Source organism: Vanellus vanellus (genome assembly GCF_965231255.1).
Source record: "Vanellus vanellus genome assembly, chromosome: Z".
In the NCBI taxonomy this organism is placed as follows: Eukaryota; Metazoa; Chordata; class Aves; order Charadriiformes; family Charadriidae; genus Vanellus; species Vanellus vanellus.
In genome coordinates this window covers 58,713,490-58,733,345 of record NC_138908.1, presented here as the reverse complement: position 1 = coordinate 58,733,345, position 19,856 = coordinate 58,713,490, and the positions used below count along the sequence as shown (strand labels likewise).

The window sequence follows — 19,856 nt, the reverse complement described above, 5'->3', positions numbered from 1 at the left end:
TGCTTTGGCAGGGAGGTTGGACTAGATGGTCTCTAAAGGACCCTTCCAACCCCTACCATTCTGTGATTCTGTGAAGTTCTATAAAGTTCCAGCATGCCTTTGTGTATGTGTTACTAAGCTAGAAAATGGGTCTGGTTTAGGGACATGGTTTAGTAGTGGTTTTAGCAGCTTTAGGTTGATGGTTGGACTTGGTGATCTTAAAGGTCCCTTCCAACCTAGACAATTCTATGGTTTTATAACTGATCCAGGTGAAAAAAAAAACACCTTAGTTATTTTTTCAGTCTTAACCAGTTTTCTGGTCTGTTCTCCTATGTATCCCCAGAAATAGTGTATTGTGACAACTGAGGGTAGGCTTTGTTTAAGAAATGCTGTGGAAGGGTGCCTCTAGACTATTTTGCAAATACTACTTCAGTGTTGTTCCATGTAATTAAAAAACTGGTCAGCCACCTGCCATTTGACCAAGTAAACGTTTTCATTCTGCTTAGTGTTATGTAAAGCAGTTTGACTTTCAAGTAATGATGTAACATAACACATTTTTTTTCCTAATGAAATGCAGTAAAAATGAGAGATGGCACAAGAAGTGTCCCAGTTATGCAATTGCTTGTGGGCTACGCATACCAAGTATACCGTGGGATGTGGTGCTTCATTTAAAATTCACAAACTAGGTAGTGAAACACCTTCATTGTGTGTTAGATGTTTGACTAACTTACAAAGAATAATATAATGCATAAAAATTAAAAACTCCAAAGTATCCAACATTAGAAAAAACACTGATGGATACAAATTGATATTAATAAATCCTAATTTCTAAAGTATGTAGTAACCAGGAAACCCTTCCACAGGAAATTTTATTATTGATTTACATAACACAGTTTTGACAGAAACAATAAATTAGCTATCTTTCTTCCTACTTTCTTAAGTAATCTTTAGACTCTCAATGAAATTGCTAGTCTAAGGGGAATACTTACAGTTCCAAGTTTTACTGAAGTATATCTTGGATGCAGGACAGCTACATTTAAGGAGAAATACTTAGAAGTCTGTCATGGGGGACTGCTAAATGGACAAGCCATAACAGTCTCAGAGTCTCATGGGGTGAAAATACTGGGAAGGTATTAAAAGAAAGCATTGATACATGGTTGCCCTGATCTTTTTTTTCCTTAGCTTCCACATATGAGTTTGGAGGCGGAGCATAGGGTTAGGTCATTTTAGTCTGAACTAATACAGCCTTCTGTATGCTCTTATGCACCAGCTGAGCCACGTGATTTTAACTGCTTAACTCTTAGTTATGACAACAGTATATCTATTTAATTTGCGTGGTTCTCACTTGAGGGATGGGAAGAGTACGGTGAGCTCTGGGTTTATTTTCTCTTCCATTTAATTGTAACCTGATGCATAATAATTTCTTCTGTGAATTTGTAATAGGGTGTACTCTAAATGATTACTGCCTGTGGAAAAATTATTATGATGTCATGGGCAATATTACTGTTTTCGGTTAGTGAGAGAAAAAGTGAGTGGCAGAAAAAAATCTTCTCCTACAAAAATGGTACTTTTTACTAAATATAAATTTGTTTACTCAGATGTTCCATTAAAACAGAAGGCAAGTGGTTTCCTGTTTTAGATATTGTTGGCTAACAGGTCCGTTCACATTAGACATTCTGAGAATCTTAAAATTTTTTCAGGGTCCTGGAAGTAACACCTTTTTATTCAGCAGGCGTGTTTCCTGCATCATTTTTGTTGCATGCGTTTATGTTAGTGAAAAAAGAAAGTAAGTATTTTTGTCAACCTTGAGAAATCAGGAGAGACCTTGTGTAAAATGATGTTTTTAGTGATTTATAAGAGATTAATAGGAATGTTGGCCAAGTCCCTACTGCAGGGACAACTACAGTCAGTCTGGTTGTCCATCACTGATGTGGTCAATTATGCTGTGCAGTTATGTGACAACACATTGCTCTTTGATCTATGTATAAATTTTTGTTGGTATAGAGGATGCATGGTCTAGAAGAAGTCTGGTTTTATACTCAATCTTAGCCTCTGACTTCAAGGCATATGTTTTGTTTGTTTGTTTGTTTTTTAAGAAGGGAAGGAAACAAAACAAAACACCATAATCTGATGGTTTACGTGGAAATAGGTGAAACTGTGATGCAATGCTGTCTGTGAGTAGACCTTAGTTACTAAATTCAGAATAAAAGCAGTGTAGGCAAAATGTTCCTTACACGTTAGGCATTATGTAAAGTCTGTAAGTCTGCCAAGTCTGTAGGTGTGGGCTTGAATACAGTTGAAGCTAAGCCCTCATTGTGTTTTCTGGAAGCACTGTTTATGTATCTGGCCTGTTCTGTGCTTGTTCTTACTTATGGGGATCAATGAAGACAGTAATGTGTACTCAAAGGTAAATATGTTTCAACTTCCATTTTCTCTTCTGTTCTGTCATATTAAAAGAATAAAAGAAAAAGTACACCAACATGGTAGTAGTGCTTGGTAGTACAGGTTAGATTTCTCATGCCAACAATGTCATTGTCGAAGATATCTTTAATAATTTATACAGGACTGAAAAATTTACAGAAATTGCATTGTGTGTAGGATCCTTTCTGCAATTTTTAACCTATTATGTAGATTTAAAGTTATTATCTAACTCTGTAACTACACAGGGATTCAAAGAAGTTATGAAAACAAACTGTTTTTCAGTTCTTGTAGTTCTCTGCTGAATTGTCTCCCCTATTTAATAGGGTTTTTCCATAGACAGTAGAAGTGCTTTTAGATGAAAAGTATTCTTGGAAATATAAGTCTCTTCGCATAAATTATCAGTACTGTGATACTAAAACTAATTTTGTCTTCAGAGAATTTTATGCCATCTTTATCTTTTGTAGCTTTGCTAGTAAAAAACTGATTAATGAGGTCTACCTTTCCTAATCTGTTTCTAAGGAATTCCACTTTCAGTTTTTTCAGAGTAAAACTTCTGCAAACATAGAAGCAACCCCCTTTCTTGCTATATTTAGGCTCCCTTCCATTAGATTTTAGGCCTTTCAGTTTGCTACTGGTGTGGGGTTTTTTTTTGGAATACTTATCTTGCAAAAACCTCTTCTTTTGATCAGTTCTTTCCTTCAGTTCATGTTTTCTTCTGTGGTCACGTCTTAACTTTTTTGCTTCTGTTCGATTTTCTTTTTTTTTTAATTCACTCTCTCTGAAAGGCTGCATATTTGTTTTCCTCTTCACTGCTGCTTCACTACTGTTGATGCCAGCTCCTTTCCCCACCTTTATACACTGGTATTTCTGATGCCCTGGGTATGCATGCTGTGTCCCATCTTAGTCCCATCCAAGCTGCCTGCATTCACAGAGGTTTCACAGTTGCCACCCATTAGTACAGTGACACCCACCCTGCAGTCACACCACAGATGTGTACAGCTAGAGTGCTCTGTTCTGGAAATCAGATCCAGTTTCCTGCACAGTCTCCTCCTCCTTTTGGCAGCCTTAAAGATTGAGTCCTTGACACATGCCGTGATGAAATAGGAATAGATCCGGCTTTACAGGTTTCGGTTTCTGTAGTATTCAGCTCCTGCGGGCAGAATGTGAACTGAGCGTTCTCTTCTGCATTGGTTGTCATTGTAAGTAGGGGCGAAGGGAGAGGGAGGAATCTTCATGCCTCAGAAAAGGGTGTTGGGATTTACTCAGTTAGCACAGTGGAACTGTTTTTAATGTGTCAGTCATTTATGTCTATTTCTACTCCATATACCAAGTTCTTATAATCAAAAATAGCTTCTGAAGTAACGGATATTTTTCTGATACAGATTCTTTTCACAAATGTTTTTATACTGTCATGACAACTAAACAATTTGATGAAACATAAAAAAATCCATTTTACTTCTACTTTTCCATAACTTTTTTCCTTTTAACCCATTGTTTCTGATAGGAAAAATAATAGTGAAATCCTTCAAAAATGCTGATAAACAAGAAAAACCCCATGTGTATAAAGATACTTTCAATCAAATCTGATTAGTGCAATGGAAAATGGAAAATTTGTGTGAAGAGTTTACCAATTAAAATTTAGAATTATTTTTTCCTTTGTAGAAAGGGTGACCTATGTTTAGTTCTGCTTACATTGATTCACATGCAACAAAGCACTTGAAAAGAAGAAATGTGTCAGTGTCTTTTTTTCTGTGACTCGATGTAGCTTCTTGCACACGCTTTTTCTTAACTGCCTGTGTTTTCCACTGGAGTAAGTTTTCTTAACTCTCTTTTTAAAAAGAATTCTCAAGAAATAGATGTGCATTTAGATAAAACAGACTGCAAGGTCTCCATTCACAGTAGGGTTTGCAAGAATAGTAGTGTGTGTGCGTGCATGTGTTTCAGAGAGGGGCAGAGCTACATACTTCTGTAGAGAAAAGACAAGTGATGCCAGTTCCTTCCCAATACAAGGCGTTGCAGACCTCTGAGGTAGAATTTCATGAGGATAATCTCTTCTCTAGTTAGGAACCTCATGTAATTTTTGCTTTCAGGTAAATTTTTTTAGTTTTCTTAAGACATCTTCCTTCTGGTGTTACTTTTCCCCTGTTTTAACATTCAGAGTCCTTCAGTTTCTATTATGTAGTCTTTTCCAGTGCCCTGCATGCCTTCAGCATGTTTTTCTGACCCCAAGCTGTCTTCTCTTCACTCTCTGAAGAAGGCACTTGGCCCTGTTTTGTATTTCAAGTACCATGGGAACTGTAGTTTTTGAGGAGTGAATGAGGTGACAGGAACTCAAGGGAGCACAAGTGTTTGAATAGAACTATGTCTTCCCTTGCCTTGACTGCCTATCCCTGTTTTTGCCTGCAAAGAACAGGTTACCTCCTGCAATGTCATCTTTGGTTTTGGAGAGAAACAGTGTTTGGGACATTCCAGTAGAGCAGTGACTGAAAGGGCAAAGTTTGGGCTAAAAATAACTCGAGCCAAGCCACAGGCTGTACTTTCATAAGTTGGTGTGTGTTACACTGCTTTGTAATATGAGGCCAATATGGTTCGTGTGTTTTCATTTGGACAGTTTGCTCCCCTGGCATTGCAAAACAGTTCATAAAGATTAAAAAAAAAAAGCAAAAAGGAAACAGAGGGAACAAGCAGTCTAACGGTACTCTGTGCTTGCCCAGATTCCATGGGTAAAGGTTCCTTTTGTATTTATTTTGAATGACTGCTAAGAGAAGTTTTTATTCTTTATGTGTGTGTTTGGATTTTGAAGTTCTAGTTTTGAAGTTAGTTTTGAAGTTTAGTTTAAAGTTCTTTGGATTTTTATAGTGGATTTATATACTATTGTTATATAAATACTTACTTTGTTTTCACAGTCTATTGACGGCTTGCACGACAAAGGGATGGTTGAAGATGTTCATTGTGGCTCCATGAAGAGTATGCGACCTCCTCACTCTGGAATGGGCCCACCTCAGAGTCCAATGGACCAGCATAGCCAAGGTTTATCCATACTGTGCATGCTGTATGATTTTGAGGCCTGTGTGTTCCACAGAGTCAGTAGTTATATGTAACAGATTTCCAAGTATTTCCTTTCAGCTTTGTTTGTAAAGGCTGAACTGATACCACAAGGTGAATAACTGAATACCCTTGCATTCTGGAGTGTCCATCAGTCACGTATTAGAAAAAAGCTAAGGTTCAAGACTGTGGCTGGGGCAAGTAGTTGGGCTAAGTCTGTTACAGATTTCAGTTCATCTCTAAAATAACCCCACCTAGTTCTTTCTACCTTATGTGGCTATTGTAAATGTAGATGCATTAGAATATGATTTATTTTAATCCTGTGGTGAAGGAATGGTAAGAGGTAAGAACCCAAGCAAACCTGGAGAAACTTTCTTTAATATCTATAATGTTTGGTCAGGGGCTGATCAAAGTTATTTTCAAAATTTTTTTATGACAGAAAATAGAAGTTCTTTTTACCACATTGCTACATGCCTTCTTTGTGTCCTTTACTTTGCAGCGTGTCCTAGTTTGAGATAAAAGAGAACCAATTTTGTTCAGGAACTTCGCTTCTTAGCTGGGCCTCTTCTAACTACTGAAATTAACTGCATATTGTGCTGACAATGTTCACTCTCTCAGAGTGTTAAGACCAATTGTTTATAGCTGATGCCCAGGCATGGTATGCAGAGAGGCTCCTGCTTATACTTACTGCTGTAACACCCAAGGCCAACCAACTTTGTTATTTGCCCCCTTGGAGGGTTGGAAGCGGAAAAGCATAGTGGGGTCCCACCTGCAGGGAGGAGCAGACAGGACAGGTGACCCAAAACTGACCAACAGGGTATTCCATCCCATCTGCCTCATGCTCAGTATAAAAGCTGAGGGATCAAAGGGTCAGCTCTCTTCCTTCAATGGCTGACGTCTGAGGAGGACTCTGTTTGTCTGCCTGTGATCCCGATCCTGAATCCAGATCCGGAATCCAGTTCCTGTCCGTCACTGAGTCCAGCCTGGGACTGCCCCAGTGCCAGCCGGTGACGTGATTGTCATCTCGGGAGCTTGATACAGTTTTGTATATATTTCATTATTTCTTTTTATTTTATTATTAATATTTCATTAAAGTAGTTTAGTTCCTTCTAAACTCGTAAGTTTCTTTTTCCTCCTCTGCCTCTCTTTTTGAAGAGGGGTAGAGGAGAGCATCTGTTGGTCCCATCTGGGGTCCCTCAGGTAGTAGTAGATTTTGGCCTAAACCACGACACAGCGTAAGAGGACATGTGTTCTATAAGCAGCTCAGTATGTTGGAGATTTAACTGGTAACACCTGCTAGTATTAATTAGTTCAGCAGATCAGCCTTTGTATATTGCATATTACAGCAATACCTAAAGAATCCCAACTGAAATGAGGGTCCTGGTTTGACACACTCTGTACAAATCTATTAAGACATGGTTCCTGTTTGATGTATTTACATGTTTATTACATAGGGTAAGAGAAATCCTGGAAGGAGAAAGCAGGTACAGATCACCAGAGTGACTCAGCCTGAACTGCGTTGTGACTTTTCGGTGGGCTGTGACTGAAACCCTAGTCTGTAATTTGTCAACTGAATCCCTGTCTGGGACCTTTAACGTTAGAAAGTACTGTTGTTCCATTACAGCTTTCAATATCAGTTAAGTAAAGTAGAACTGTCTTTGCAGGGACAAATTCTCTATCAGTTAAAACTTTTCCACTGATTTCAATGAGATGCAAGCATGATCAGCTGAGAGCAACATTTTACCTGACTTTGCATTCAGAGACACTCTTTTGCTGGTAATGAACTTGTTTCTTAAAATGAACAGAGCATTTAGTCTGACGGTGAAGATGGGTCCAATTCAAATATAATGTGCTTAAAAACAAGAAGCTTAAAATGCTTCAAATACAAGTTGCTCTGGGTTGTTTTCTTCTTTCCTGTGCTGGCTGAGATCAGATCTCCAGGTTGTGTTGCTCTGCTGAAAGATGATTGTATTAGTAGCAGTTGTGGCAGGCTAAAAACTACAGATCCCTGCTCTCTTTTTGGTGTATGTCAGCAAGCGTTGCAAGGTAAACAGAGAATAATGGAGTTCTAATGTAAGCAGGCTTTTTAAAGAAATGGTTAACACACCCCTCACCCCTGTTCCAATATTTTAAATACTATACTTGACATTATTGAGGAGTGTTTTAGCTTTCCTTGCCTCTACGTCTCCTTTTTTTCTTCTTACACAATTATCTTTTCACAAAAATGGTGATGGCACTTGAGACTATTCTGATACATGCTGGGGAAAGTCGCACCTGCTAATCTTGTATTTTCTCCCCATTAGTGTACATATTGAATATAGAAAACCAGGTTTCCTAATAGCCTTTCAACCTATTGGATACTTTGTTTGATTTACCGTGGGATTAGAGTCCTGTAAGACAGTTATGTTTCTACAAGTTTTGTGGAAATAGGCAATGTGGTAAAAGAGAGTGAGTTTACTCATGCCCACACTCATGGGGAGAATACAGTATAAGTTCTCTGAGAATCCATGGAGAGATGAGTGGTAAATCTTATAATCCTGAGAAAAACTTCAGTTGCATTTGGTACATTGTTAGAAATCAAGTCTTACCATAAGGTTTGTTTCCTTGTAGATTCTTGGAGGTCTGATAGTTGAGCTTTTGTTGCAGTTATGTAAATTTTTAACAATATGCATGTCAAATAGAAAATGCACCTTATTAGTTTTAGGTCTGGTTTTTTCATGGCTTATTGGTTGTGGGCCTAAAATTAAAGTAGATAAAAATATGCGCTAATTAATGTTATTATTTTCAAACATTTGGTGGAAAGTAGCTGAAGAAGTTCAAAACCCCAGGGAATGGATGTCCCTAAACTTCTGCCATTAGTTTGAAAGCATAAGCCAAATGGCCGTGTATCAGTTAAATGTCATTTAGTCTAGTGCAGGTTCTAGGTAAAATCAAAGAAAGTTGTCTGTCTTTTAATTCCATATGACCCTGTCTATTAATAAAGGCCATGGAGAATAGTTTTGTGGAAAAATCATAGAATCATAGTGTGGTTTGGGTTGGAAGGGGCCTTTAAAGGTCAGCTAGTCCAACCTCGCTGCAGTAAGCAGGGACATACTAAACTAGATCAGGTTGCCCAGAGCCCCGTCCAACCTGACCTTGAATGTTTCCAGGGATGGGGCATCTACCACCTCTCTGGGCATCCCGTTCCAGCATTTCATCACCCTTATGGTAAAAAATGTCTTTGTTATACCTTCATTATACCCCTTTATCCTATTGCTACAGGCCCTATTAAAAAAATATCTCTCCGTGTTTCCTATAAACCCCCTTTAAGTATTAAAAGACCACAATAAGGTCACCCTGGAACTTTTTCTTCTGCAGCCTGAATAACCCCAACTCTCTCAGCCTTTCTTCGTAGGAGAGGTGTTCTATTCCACTGATCATTTTTGTGGCCCTCCTCTGGAACCGCTCCAGTGGGTCCATGTCCTTCTTATGTTGGGGACTCCAGAGCTGGATGCGGTACTCCAGGTGGGGTCTCACCAGAGTGGAGTAGAGGGGCAGAATCACCTCCCTTGACCTGCTGTGAGCTGGGGCTGTGAGTGCACATTGTGAGCTCGTATCCAGCTTTTCATCCCCAAGTCCTTCTTGGCAGGGCTGCTGTCAATCCCTTCACCCACCAGCCTGTGTTGATACTGGAGGTTGCCCTAACCTGTGGGCAGAACCTTGCATTTCGTCTTGGTGAACCTCATGATGTTCACATGGGCCCCCTTATTGAGCTTGTCCAAGTCCCTCTGAATGGCATAAAGTCAGCCTTGTCAAACCAATTTTTGTGGAGACCATAAGCTGAATTGATTTAGACAGGTGTGGTACAGTACTTAGTGCAGTACAGTATTTTGCACAGTTATGAGGAAAAATGGATCCTGTCCCATGTATGGGGTTTGTCTATGTATCATTAAGCCATTAGTATTAAAGATAGACACGACTTTGTCTGCTTGATAGAGTTATAAAAGGTGCTTGGCTTGTTACTGTGTGACATTCTGATTTACGAGAAAGACAGCAGTAAGTGAAATCAATATAGCCTATATTAAATATATTAAGCTAGTTAAATAACATTATAAAACTAACTGTAAACAGAAGATGATCATACAATTGTGGATTTTTCTAGTTAGTCTTGTAGGACTCTACTTTAGTTCAGTGCTGTTCAATGTATTTGTCAGGGATCTGGAAAAAAGTGTAAAATCAGCACTGATAGAATTTGCAGATAACACAGAGGTTTAGCAGTAAAGAACAAACAAGTTGGTTAGAAATGCTGATCAGAATGCTCAGCAGAATTCACTTATTTCTCTAGCATGGGTTTTGGCATAGCCAACAGCATTGTATGTCTTGGAGCTAAGAAGTTTATGAGGTGATATGAGACCGTATCATACAAAGCAGAAAGGCTGAAAAGAGTTTTGGTTACTCTGGCAGACTGAAATGTGTATTGCCTTATACAGCATTTGCAACCGTGAGATGGAATGTACGACCTACATTCAGAAGCAGGGGCATATTAAATGAGTAGTTGTATCACCTTTTCTAATGAATTAGCTGAAGGCTGTATTGTAGTATTATATTCCATTCTATGACAAGGTGACCCTCTTAGTAGATGAGGGAAAGGCTGTGGATGTTGTTTACTTGGACTTCAGTGAAGCCTTCAACACGGTTTCCCACAGCATTCTCCTGGAGAAACTGGCTGCTTATGGCTTGGATGGGTGTACTCTTCACTGGATAAAAAACTGGCTGGACGGCCTTGCCCATAGATTGGTGGTGAATGTAGCTAAATTCAGTTGGCAGACAGTCACAAGTGGTTTTCCCCAGGGCTCCATGCTGGGGCTGGTTCTCTTTAATATCTTTATCAATGATCTGGACAAGGGGATCAAGTGCACGCTCAGTAAGTTCGCAAATGACACCGAGTTGGGCAAGAGTATTGATCTGCTTGAGGGTAGGAAGGCTCTACAGATAGATCCGGACAGGTTGGATTGATAGACCAAGGCCAATGGTATGAGGTTTAACAAGGCCAAGTGCCGGGTCCTGCACTTAGGTCATAACAACCCCATGCAGCGCTACAGGCTTGGGGAGGAATGGCTGGAAAGTTGCTCAGTGGAGAAGGATCCTCAGACACTTTAATCATTAAAGTTTTCGTAATTTTTAGTGGGAAGTCAAGACCTCTGTTGAATATTCCAGTGTCAACGTAAAACCTTGACTCTTTCTGTCTAATATTCATTACCAGGGTTTGGCATTCATATGTGTTTTCCTGTGTTTAATTATAACATTAAAAGTGTGAAAAAAAAATCTCAATTTTTAGCTCTCTTGTTCTTCAGCTTTAAAACACATGAGGAAGATGTTCTTTGCCTCTGTTAACTAAGCTGAAATTAGAAGTGATTAGAGCAGAAACTTTTTATATAGTCTGGCCTCCAAAAATACTTGTGTTTGGTAAAGTGTTATAACTAGGATTTCTTCCAGTGTCAATACTGTAAAGAATATACATAGTTTATGACATGATGTCATGTATTTCTGTCAAACAAATTGATACCAAAGTGGGATGAAAACAATGCTGCTAATTTTGCATACGGTTAAGGAAGCAGTGCTTTTTAACTGCTGAAAACTTGATGAAGATTTCTGATGTATGTAGCCTTTTGAAGCCCATTGAAGGATTATGGAGAAGTCAGAACCAGACTCTCCTCAGGAGTGCACAGCAAAACCACAAAAAGTAATGGTCACAAGTTATGTAAGTGAAATTCTGATGGGACTTAAGGAAAAGAATATTCACTATGAGAGTGATTAAGAATTACCATTATTGGAGATTTTCAGAACTCATCTAGATAATACCTGGAGAAACCTGATAAAGCTTTGGAGTTACCACAGCTTTAAATGATGGTTTGGGCTGTTTGCCCTCCCTTTCCTGGTCTTCTACTCTGTCTGTTTTTCAGAACTAAAAGTTATGTGTTGTCCTTTGCCAACACATAGAACTCTTCTGTTGTGTGTGTTCTGCAACCTTATCATTCGGTGCTTTTGCCGTCTTCCATTCTGACGGTTAAATTAAACAGAATGGTTTAGGCAGAATAGCAAACAGTTTTCTGTGGAAAATCTAGAAGAAGGGATATTCAGCAGTTGAGCAAGTAACAATTAGTGAGCTAGGTATTTAAAAACCTGCTGAATACTCATTGTGGAGATTCATGTGTGCCATGGAAAAATGCATTTGAACATTTGAAGTGCTTCACAGCAGATGAAAACATGTTGCAGAGTTCAAAAAGGTGTCTGTCTTTGCCTATATATTAAACATTCCTATGGACTGTGTCTTTATTTTTTTTTCTTTTATGACATATGCTGGTTAAACTCAGTCTTTATGAGTCTTCATGTGTCCTTATTTGGAGACCATGTATGCATACTTACCTGTATTAGAGTATGTGTAATAAGATAGGAAAAAAGCAAGTGGTACATAGACCTCATTAGGACAGGCTTATGGCTGCATGTATTGTCACACTGTTAGATCTTCTGAAAGTTTTCAAACTTAGAAAGGAAAATTTCCATATAGCATCACAAAATTTAGATTCTGTAAATGGCACATTATTAGAGCCTTTACAAGAAGTTTGGAAGGCTTTTGTTCTTTCCTGCGATATTTTATTGGAATTTTATTTTCATTCTTACTCTTGTCAAGCCTAGTTTCCTATGGTCAAGAATCCTAATCCTAAAGGGCTTTGAGGGAGAGAGAAAGTGTAAGTAATATATCCAGAAAGCTCAAAAAATGCCTGCTACTAGAAGTTCTTCTCTGCAAAACATAGTCACAGACTTGCAACTGGAACTGTCAGGAGTGAAAACAACTGCTCAATATCTTACACTACAGTTATAGTCCATATGGATTTCAAGATCTGGGTCTGAAATCTATTAGTGATTAAGGAATATATAACTTGGAAAATATATCTTGAAGGGGGAAAGAAACCTTTCTTTGAAAGGCAATTTTGAAAACAGTGTAATTTGAAGCAGGTGCTATTTAAAGTAAATTCTGAGAGTTAGAAATGTAATAGTAATGGATAAACATTGCAATAAACACTATTTTATAGTATAAAACAATAATGCAGTTGTATATTTTGGTTTTTGTTGTGGCATAGTGGTTGTTCTTTTAAATCGATGTGCTCAGTGAAGAGGGATTTGTAGCTTCCCCTCTTTTCTTATAAAAAAAAAAAAGAGGCAAAAATAGTGGAAGGAGATGAATAAGTGGAGTAAACGTACTGTTATTAATTGTAGCTTTTATCACCACCAGTGGATGGACCTAGTAAATAACATCAGTCATTTTAACTTTTTAAGGTCTCTCTCCCTTTTCCTTGAACTCCTCCCTTCACTTTCCTATTTTTCTCTTGAATTGCTTAATTTTTCTTATTCTCACTAGTCTTCTTCCTTTCCTGTCATCTTCTTTAGTTACAAGATTGAACTCAGTCTGTTTCTGTCTTACCTTTTCGCTTCACAAAATCTACTGTACTTCTGCCTCATTTTCCTTTTTTAGAAAAGCTGAAATCCTCTCTTTTTTTGTCCTTTATCTCAGACATTTACAGTCTCTGACATACTACATATTCTTGGAAGTCTCACCAAAAATCCATGCTGTCTGTTTTTATGGATGTATTGTGAAGCTCAAGGAAATATGCCTTAAGCGTAATTAAAATTCAAACTTAAAACCACTGCATTCACAAGTACCATAATAAGATGCAAGCACTGTTTTCTTCAGAACTGTGCTTGCTCTCCTTTACGGAGTTACTTTACAGAGTAACATAGTCTTCAACAGCTTCTTCAGAAGCTGATTTTTGTGCTTGCAGTTGATTTTCCAAGTTCTTGAGCACCCAGATGGTAAAAGGTATTGAATGTTCTTTGTGTGGCTCAAACCTTTAATCTGTATAAATTAAAGAGCAATTATATAGAAATTGAATACCATTTGTTTCTATTTTGTATGTTGGTGAGTTTTGGCAAAGAGGGCTTGTATCAGTGAATGGGTATTCCTTGATGTGTGTGCATCAAAATAAACGTAGAATAGTCAGACTTCACTGTATGTATTCCACAATGAAATATTTGTTCAACATTCTAGTGAAACAGTACCACATCCTGATGCTTCTGTATTGTATTTCATGTTTTAGTTTGTCTTACTCCAAATGTGAGGGTAATTGTTATTTTTAGGAATTATTGGTCTATATAATCATAGTTCTTCTCAAAGAATAGCTCATGAGGCTATTTTGATATCCCAGGGAAGTTCGGATTGCACTTTTGTTCTTGCAGAAAATACTGCAGCTACCCTGACTTTAGAGGGACATTTTTATACTCTCTGTAATGTTAAAGAAATTTGATGGAATTTAGATTTGACTAACCAGAGAAGTAAGTTTGTGATCCTCTTACCCATTCTAGGTTATATGTCTCCACACCCATCTCCACTAGGAGCACCAGAGCATGTGTCCAGTCCAATGTCTGGAGGAGGTCCAACTCCACCCCAGATGACTCCCAGCCAGCCAGGACCCATTATACCAGGAGACCCACAAGTTATGAATCAACCTAACAGAGGTCCTTCCCCTTTTAGCCCTGTACAGCTGCATCAGCTGCGGGCTCAGATTCTAGCATACAAAATGTTAGCTAGAGGTCAGCCGCTACCAGAAAACCTCCAGCTTGCTGTTCAGGGCAAGAGGACCCTGCCTGGCATTCAACAGCAGCAGCCTCCCAGTGCCTTCAACAGACAGTCTGGTAAGTGAATCTAGGCCTTGTGTCATTGCGCAGGTAATTCTTGAAGTTCTACTTGCATAAAATTAATAAACAGGTGCTGTGCAGGCCTATAATTTGGGACTGTATTCTGGCATCTAACTGAACAGCAGCCTTTGGTTTTGAGCTTGAACAACATCTATTATTAATAGGATATTGTCAAGACTAAAATAAAAGTGATTTCACTGTAAGGTACTGTGTCTGTCCTGATTATGCTTGATATTTTTTGAATGTAAATCATACTTTACTTATGGAGATTTTAATGTTTTTTCTTAGAGTGAATTTTCATTCTCCTGCTGTTATGCAGAAAAGTAGATAAAAATGTCTGGAGCAAGTTGACTGACTGTTTAGGTTGTTGAACAAACCATGTATAGTGTGCTGTCAAGTGAGAAACAAGGAAAAGAAAATGTTCTTACTTTTTTATCCTAATGATAATAGATGTTATAGTGCAGTAAGCAAGCACATTTTGGTCCTAAGAAAACTGTGTTACATTGAATGGGCCTGCATCTGTTAGTTTCTGAACACTTTCATTACTGAGTTTGCATTAGAAATACAGGGTTAAGATGATGTTATTTTCTTCTTAATAACGTTTTAATAGTTTCACTGGTCACTTCACTTCAGTGGATGTGGCTTTGCTTCCAAATAAGGTTTATTTTAGGAGACACGATTTTGATAGGCCACGTTACATATATTTTTTCACAATAAAAGCTACTTAAATCCATATTTAATGAAGAAAAATACTACTTGCCTGAATAGACTAGCATACTAGAAAACAGAATGATTTTTGAATACTCGGAAATGCTTTGTATCTTACTATGTTTCTTTCCTCTGTCAAATTGCAGGTATTGGGTTACATACAATGAGTGGTGCTGCAACTGGACCAGGCCCTGCTCCAGGGATGCCTGGACATACAGCTGCCATTACTCCTAAAACTTGGACTGAAGGTATAGCGGAGTATAATGCTAATTTTATGTCATGTACAGACTTAAGGTTAAACAGTGTGGGTAGAGTCTGGGGAAAAGATGCAGAGATAAAAAAAGAGAAGGTAAAAATGCTTGAAAAATAGTGTAACCTTTACTGTGCGTAGGACTTGAATCAAGGAGCCTTACCATTTATTCCTCCATGAGTGATGAGACCATGTGAAATTACTGCAGTTGTTAGGCAGCCTGAACATGAAGCACCTTTTTACAATCAGAATGAAATATGTAAGCTGCCTGAGGGACACCTATAAAATCCACTTAAAAGTTATGTTCTGAGCGTGCTTAATTGCAGCAAGCTTGATTTTCAAGTATAGTCTTTGCTACTGTAAACAAAAATTTTCAAACCATGGTAGAATTAGACTGCTTTTTTTTGTTGTGTTCTTTTTCTTTTTTTTTAGATTAGATTGCTTGAAAGTTCAGTGTAGTCTTTGAGATCTAATAGACAGTGTCACTTTTTTTTTCCCTGTGTGATAATCAGGTTTTGGACCAAATCTTTCAGATTTGCGTTTACAGGCTGATTTTATTGTTTGAAAATAGAAGTATTGTATTGAAAAGAATTAGAAATCCCGAGTCACATACATTATTTGAAGTTTTGGTTGGTTTTTTTTGAGAGATTTAAAAATAAATACCATATTGCATGCTTGCAAGTAACACAGGCTTCTCATATGGTAGAAATGTTATGCTGTGATGTGCTTGTGGGTAAATCTGGGGACAGTGATGACTCCATGATAGGTGAAATCATAAAAAATTCTATGTCATTAGTCAGCTACTTAGGGCAACATAAAAAGAAAATTAAATACTACTATGTAATCAGATGTAGAATTGCTTTTCTTGGAATACTCCCAAAGAATACTTACAATTTGAGTAGTATAATAAAGAGGGGGAAAGTGTTTCCTGAGAGCTTGTATATATGAGTTTTATAAGCACAGTGCCTTCTAGTTCAATGCTGCTACTAAAAAATTCTGGCAGATACACAGATTTGCTAGATGGATAGTTTTATCTAAATAATCCAGTATGTCATAATAGTCTGTCTGTCCTGTTTAACTATAAGCTGCTTACTGTTTGTCTTTTCTCATTGCTTTTTTTTTTAATAAAAAAAGATTTGTCTTTGTTTTATCTGTTTGGAGGTTTTATTTGATATATTTTTAAAGATTATGCTTATTTCTTTAAATTTATTTTTCATTCATTATATAGTTGTTTGTGGTCGTGTTTGTTTTACAATTCAATTTATCATCGAATCATAGAATGGTTTAGGTTGGAAGGGACCTTGAAGATCATCTAGTTCTGATGCCCCTGCCATAGGTAGGGACACCTCTCACTAGACCAGGTTGCTCAAAGTCCCATCTAGCCTCTTAAACGTCTCCAGTGATGGAGCTTCCATAACTTCTCTGGGCAACCTGTTCAGAGCCTCACCACCCTCAGAGTGAAAAATTTCTTCCTGATATCTAATCTAAATCTACCCTCTTCCAGTTTAAAGCCATTATCCCTCATCCTATCACTACATGCCCTTGTAAAAAGTCCCTCTCCAGCTTTCTTGTAGGCCCCCTTCAGATATTGGAAGGCTGCTGTAAGGTCTCCCCAGAGCCTTCTCTTCTCCAGGCTGAACAACCCCAACTCTCTCAGTCTGTCTTCAACAGAGAGGTGCTCCAGCCCTCTGATCATCTTTGTGGACCTCCTCTGGACTTACTTCAACAGGTCCATGTCTTTCCTATGTTGGGGGCTCCAGAGCCAGATGCAGTACTCCAGGTGGGGCCTCACCAGCACAGAGTACAGCATGATTCCTGCAGAACTGAGACTACACAGAGGCTTTTGGTGGACTTGCTTTCTTTCCTTATTTTTAATAAGCTTAAATGCAGTGTTGCTAAATGCAGAAACTGCAGCTTGTGCTCAAGTTCCTTTTCTGAAGTTTGATGCAGATGTGTGAATGACAAGTAGTGGTCTCTGAAGGATTCTTTTTATCTAGATTTCAGGATGTTGGATTTGAATTAAGGTTGATTACAAGATTACAGGTGTGTCTTTTGTCAGTGACAATGTTTGAACATCTGAATGCATGGGTGACTTGTCATCACGAAGTCTATGACCTTTAGTGTCTATTAATGGTAGGTCCTATTTTAACGTTAACTGAGGTGTTAATTTGCAAGACTATTAGAATGCCATAAGATAAAACAGTAATTGAAATCCGGGTATTTGAAATACTTACATACAATTAATAGGAAAGAGTAATGAAACAAAGGGTATTTATATATGACAGGTACTCTAAGTACAGTTGTAGAAATTTTAATATGGCTATCTAGTCCTGGTAGAGCTCTAAAAGCAGACCTAGTTGTGCTTGTTGTCAGGTTGTGATTAGAGATTACTTCTAAGTGGTGCAAGGATAATGAACAAGAGGCAGAATTAGGTCCTACACTTGTATGAAATCAGTTCTGCAGCTTTTTTACTTCTAATGCTAGAATTAAAAGTCAGCAGGAGTGGGAAAAGGGATGGCGTTCATCGTAAAGTTTCAGATGTTTTGTTTTTCTTTGGACCACTTCCTGCAATGTATGGTATATTTGCGTGTTAGTATGTTTTTTAAAATATGGAGTATAGTCTATCTCAGTGTGCTTTTTCTGGTAATTTAAAATGTTTACCTTAGCTTCATATTCTGTCTTCAGAAACTGTCTTGCTTTTCTTCCTGCTTTCCATATTTCGTGTTATGAATAACTACTTTTTATCATTCAGGCCAGGCTCCAGATATGAGTGTCTCCAATGCCCAGCAAAAACTTCCCGCGCCACCCCCTAGTGGGAGGCCTTCTCCTGCTCCCCCTGCTGCCCAGCCTGCTGCCTCCATGCCTGGGCCTTCTGTACCACAGCCGCCACCACCTGGACAGCCTTCACCCATTGTTCAGCTGCAGCAAAAGCAGAATCGCATCAGCCCTATCCAGAAGCCACAAGGATTGGATCCTGTTGAAATACTCCAAGAACGTGAATATAGGTAAAAGCAAATAACAAAATTCAAATGCATTTGCAGATTGTTGTTTTTCACTTGCTGAACTGAAATTCCTTGCAATCAACTACTTTAGTGACAACAGTATAAACTGAGTTTCCAGAGAGAGACACCGTGTCAAAGAAAAGTATGGAAATGTCAAACCAAACAATGTTTTAACTCTACCTCATGTTATGATCTAGTAAAGCATACTGGCAGTATCATTGCAAACCTGATAAGCTTAAAACAGGCTCAAGGACTCTGCTGGGTTCGTGTATAACTTGGATGCTGCAGACACTGAAAGTTAGGAAATCAAAATACTTGTAGTCTACAGAGAAACCAATTCAGTGCAGAAAGTTTTTGGAACTGTAAACAAAAGAGAACAGTGGAAGTCAAAAGGCTGATGAGTTAGTGGCCACAGCAAAACCAAATTTTATTAGTGATGATGGGGTTGGCTGAACTACCAAAGGTTAGAAAGAGTATTAAGGAAGTCACAGGCAAGATTTAAAAAAAAGTTCATCCGGAAGCATGATCTCTGCAAGTTGCCTCCTGAGTGCCCTAATTAGATGGTGAATTATATTCATTACAAAGTATAGAGGATGACATTTTTTGTGGAGTTAGAAAGAGGCTTCTTCCCTTTTCCCATCAACAAAGCTGTTAAACAATTGACATTGAGAATCTTGCAGGCAAAAAGATCTTGACCGGCACCTAAAGTATGTTCTTGATCATTCTCAGTTAGAGGAAAGAAACTGCACTTAGCCTATTAGCTTGTTTTGGACTGATGATGCATCTTGCAGTTACTATAACAATGAGTTTGTAGGGGAAGGTAGCCAAAAGGGATGGTGATTTCACTGAAGAGTGGTTTAATGACTTTCACTTTATGAAGGTAAAACACCATGAAGTGTTTTAGGATGTGGTGCCATGTCCAGAATCCAAGCCTTGATCCCAGAAAAGCTTTTACTTTTTGTGTAAGATAATGCTTAAGTAATTTATTGGCATGTTGATGTGGTCATTCTGTCAGTCTTACCCTTTTTACCTTAGGACTGAATGGCCGTAGCTGTTTCAGTGTGAGCAATCACTATTTTCTATAATCTTTTTCAGAAAGCTTGTAGAACACACCATTATATGGTTTCACAGTTGCTGTGAGTGAAGAACTGCAGCGCTAAGCTGAGCCAAGAATCATGTGGCCAGTGTAATGTAACATTTTCTGCTCAAATTGGCACTCCTGTCTTTTCAGCCCTGCTCCATTGCACTATTTGTTCCCAACTATTATGTCTTGGTATGCATAAATGGAGGAAAGTGAGGAGTGACAGAAAATAGTGGTGTTCCATTTACTAATGTAGAAAACTGGTTGCAGATACAGTGTATTCATTAGATTGTAAATACCCTCATCTTCTTGGCAGAGTAAGTGAGGTGGAAGTTTGATAGTGATTCTGCAATAGAAGGTTTTGTAGGGGTTTTTTGGTGGGTTTTTTTGTTTGTTTGTTTGTGTGGGTTTTTTTGTTCTGATGGTAGCACGTAGATACTAATCCATAGATACTAATCCAAGCTTTTTCAATGTTGAACACTGCTGGAATTTGATTTTGCTTTGCCTAGCAGAATGCTTAGAACTTCTGGAATTCTTTTAATTACTTAAAACTGTATAAGTAACATTAGACAAAAACTTTGAAAAAAAAAAAAACGGTTTAACAGCTTTTGTACTTTGGACAGTGCTAGACTTAGTT

General features: G+C 38.2%; 1 protein-coding gene across 1 annotated transcript in view; it reads left to right on the top strand.

Moving 5' to 3' along the window:
- The window catches only part of SMARCA2 (SWI/SNF related BAF chromatin remodeling complex subunit ATPase 2), a 118,984-nt gene that overhangs the window by 12,664 nt on the left and 86,464 nt on the right, over window positions 1-19,856 (top strand). The window contains exons 3-6 of the mRNA XM_082496967.1: window positions 5,307-5,430; window positions 13,846-14,175; window positions 15,033-15,134; window positions 17,889-18,141. Of these exons, the coding sequence (XP_082353093.1) occupies window positions 5,307-5,430; window positions 13,846-14,175; window positions 15,033-15,134; window positions 17,889-18,141 (809 nt within the window). The remainder of the gene's footprint in view (window positions 1-5,306; window positions 5,431-13,845; window positions 14,176-15,032; window positions 15,135-17,888; window positions 18,142-19,856) is intronic.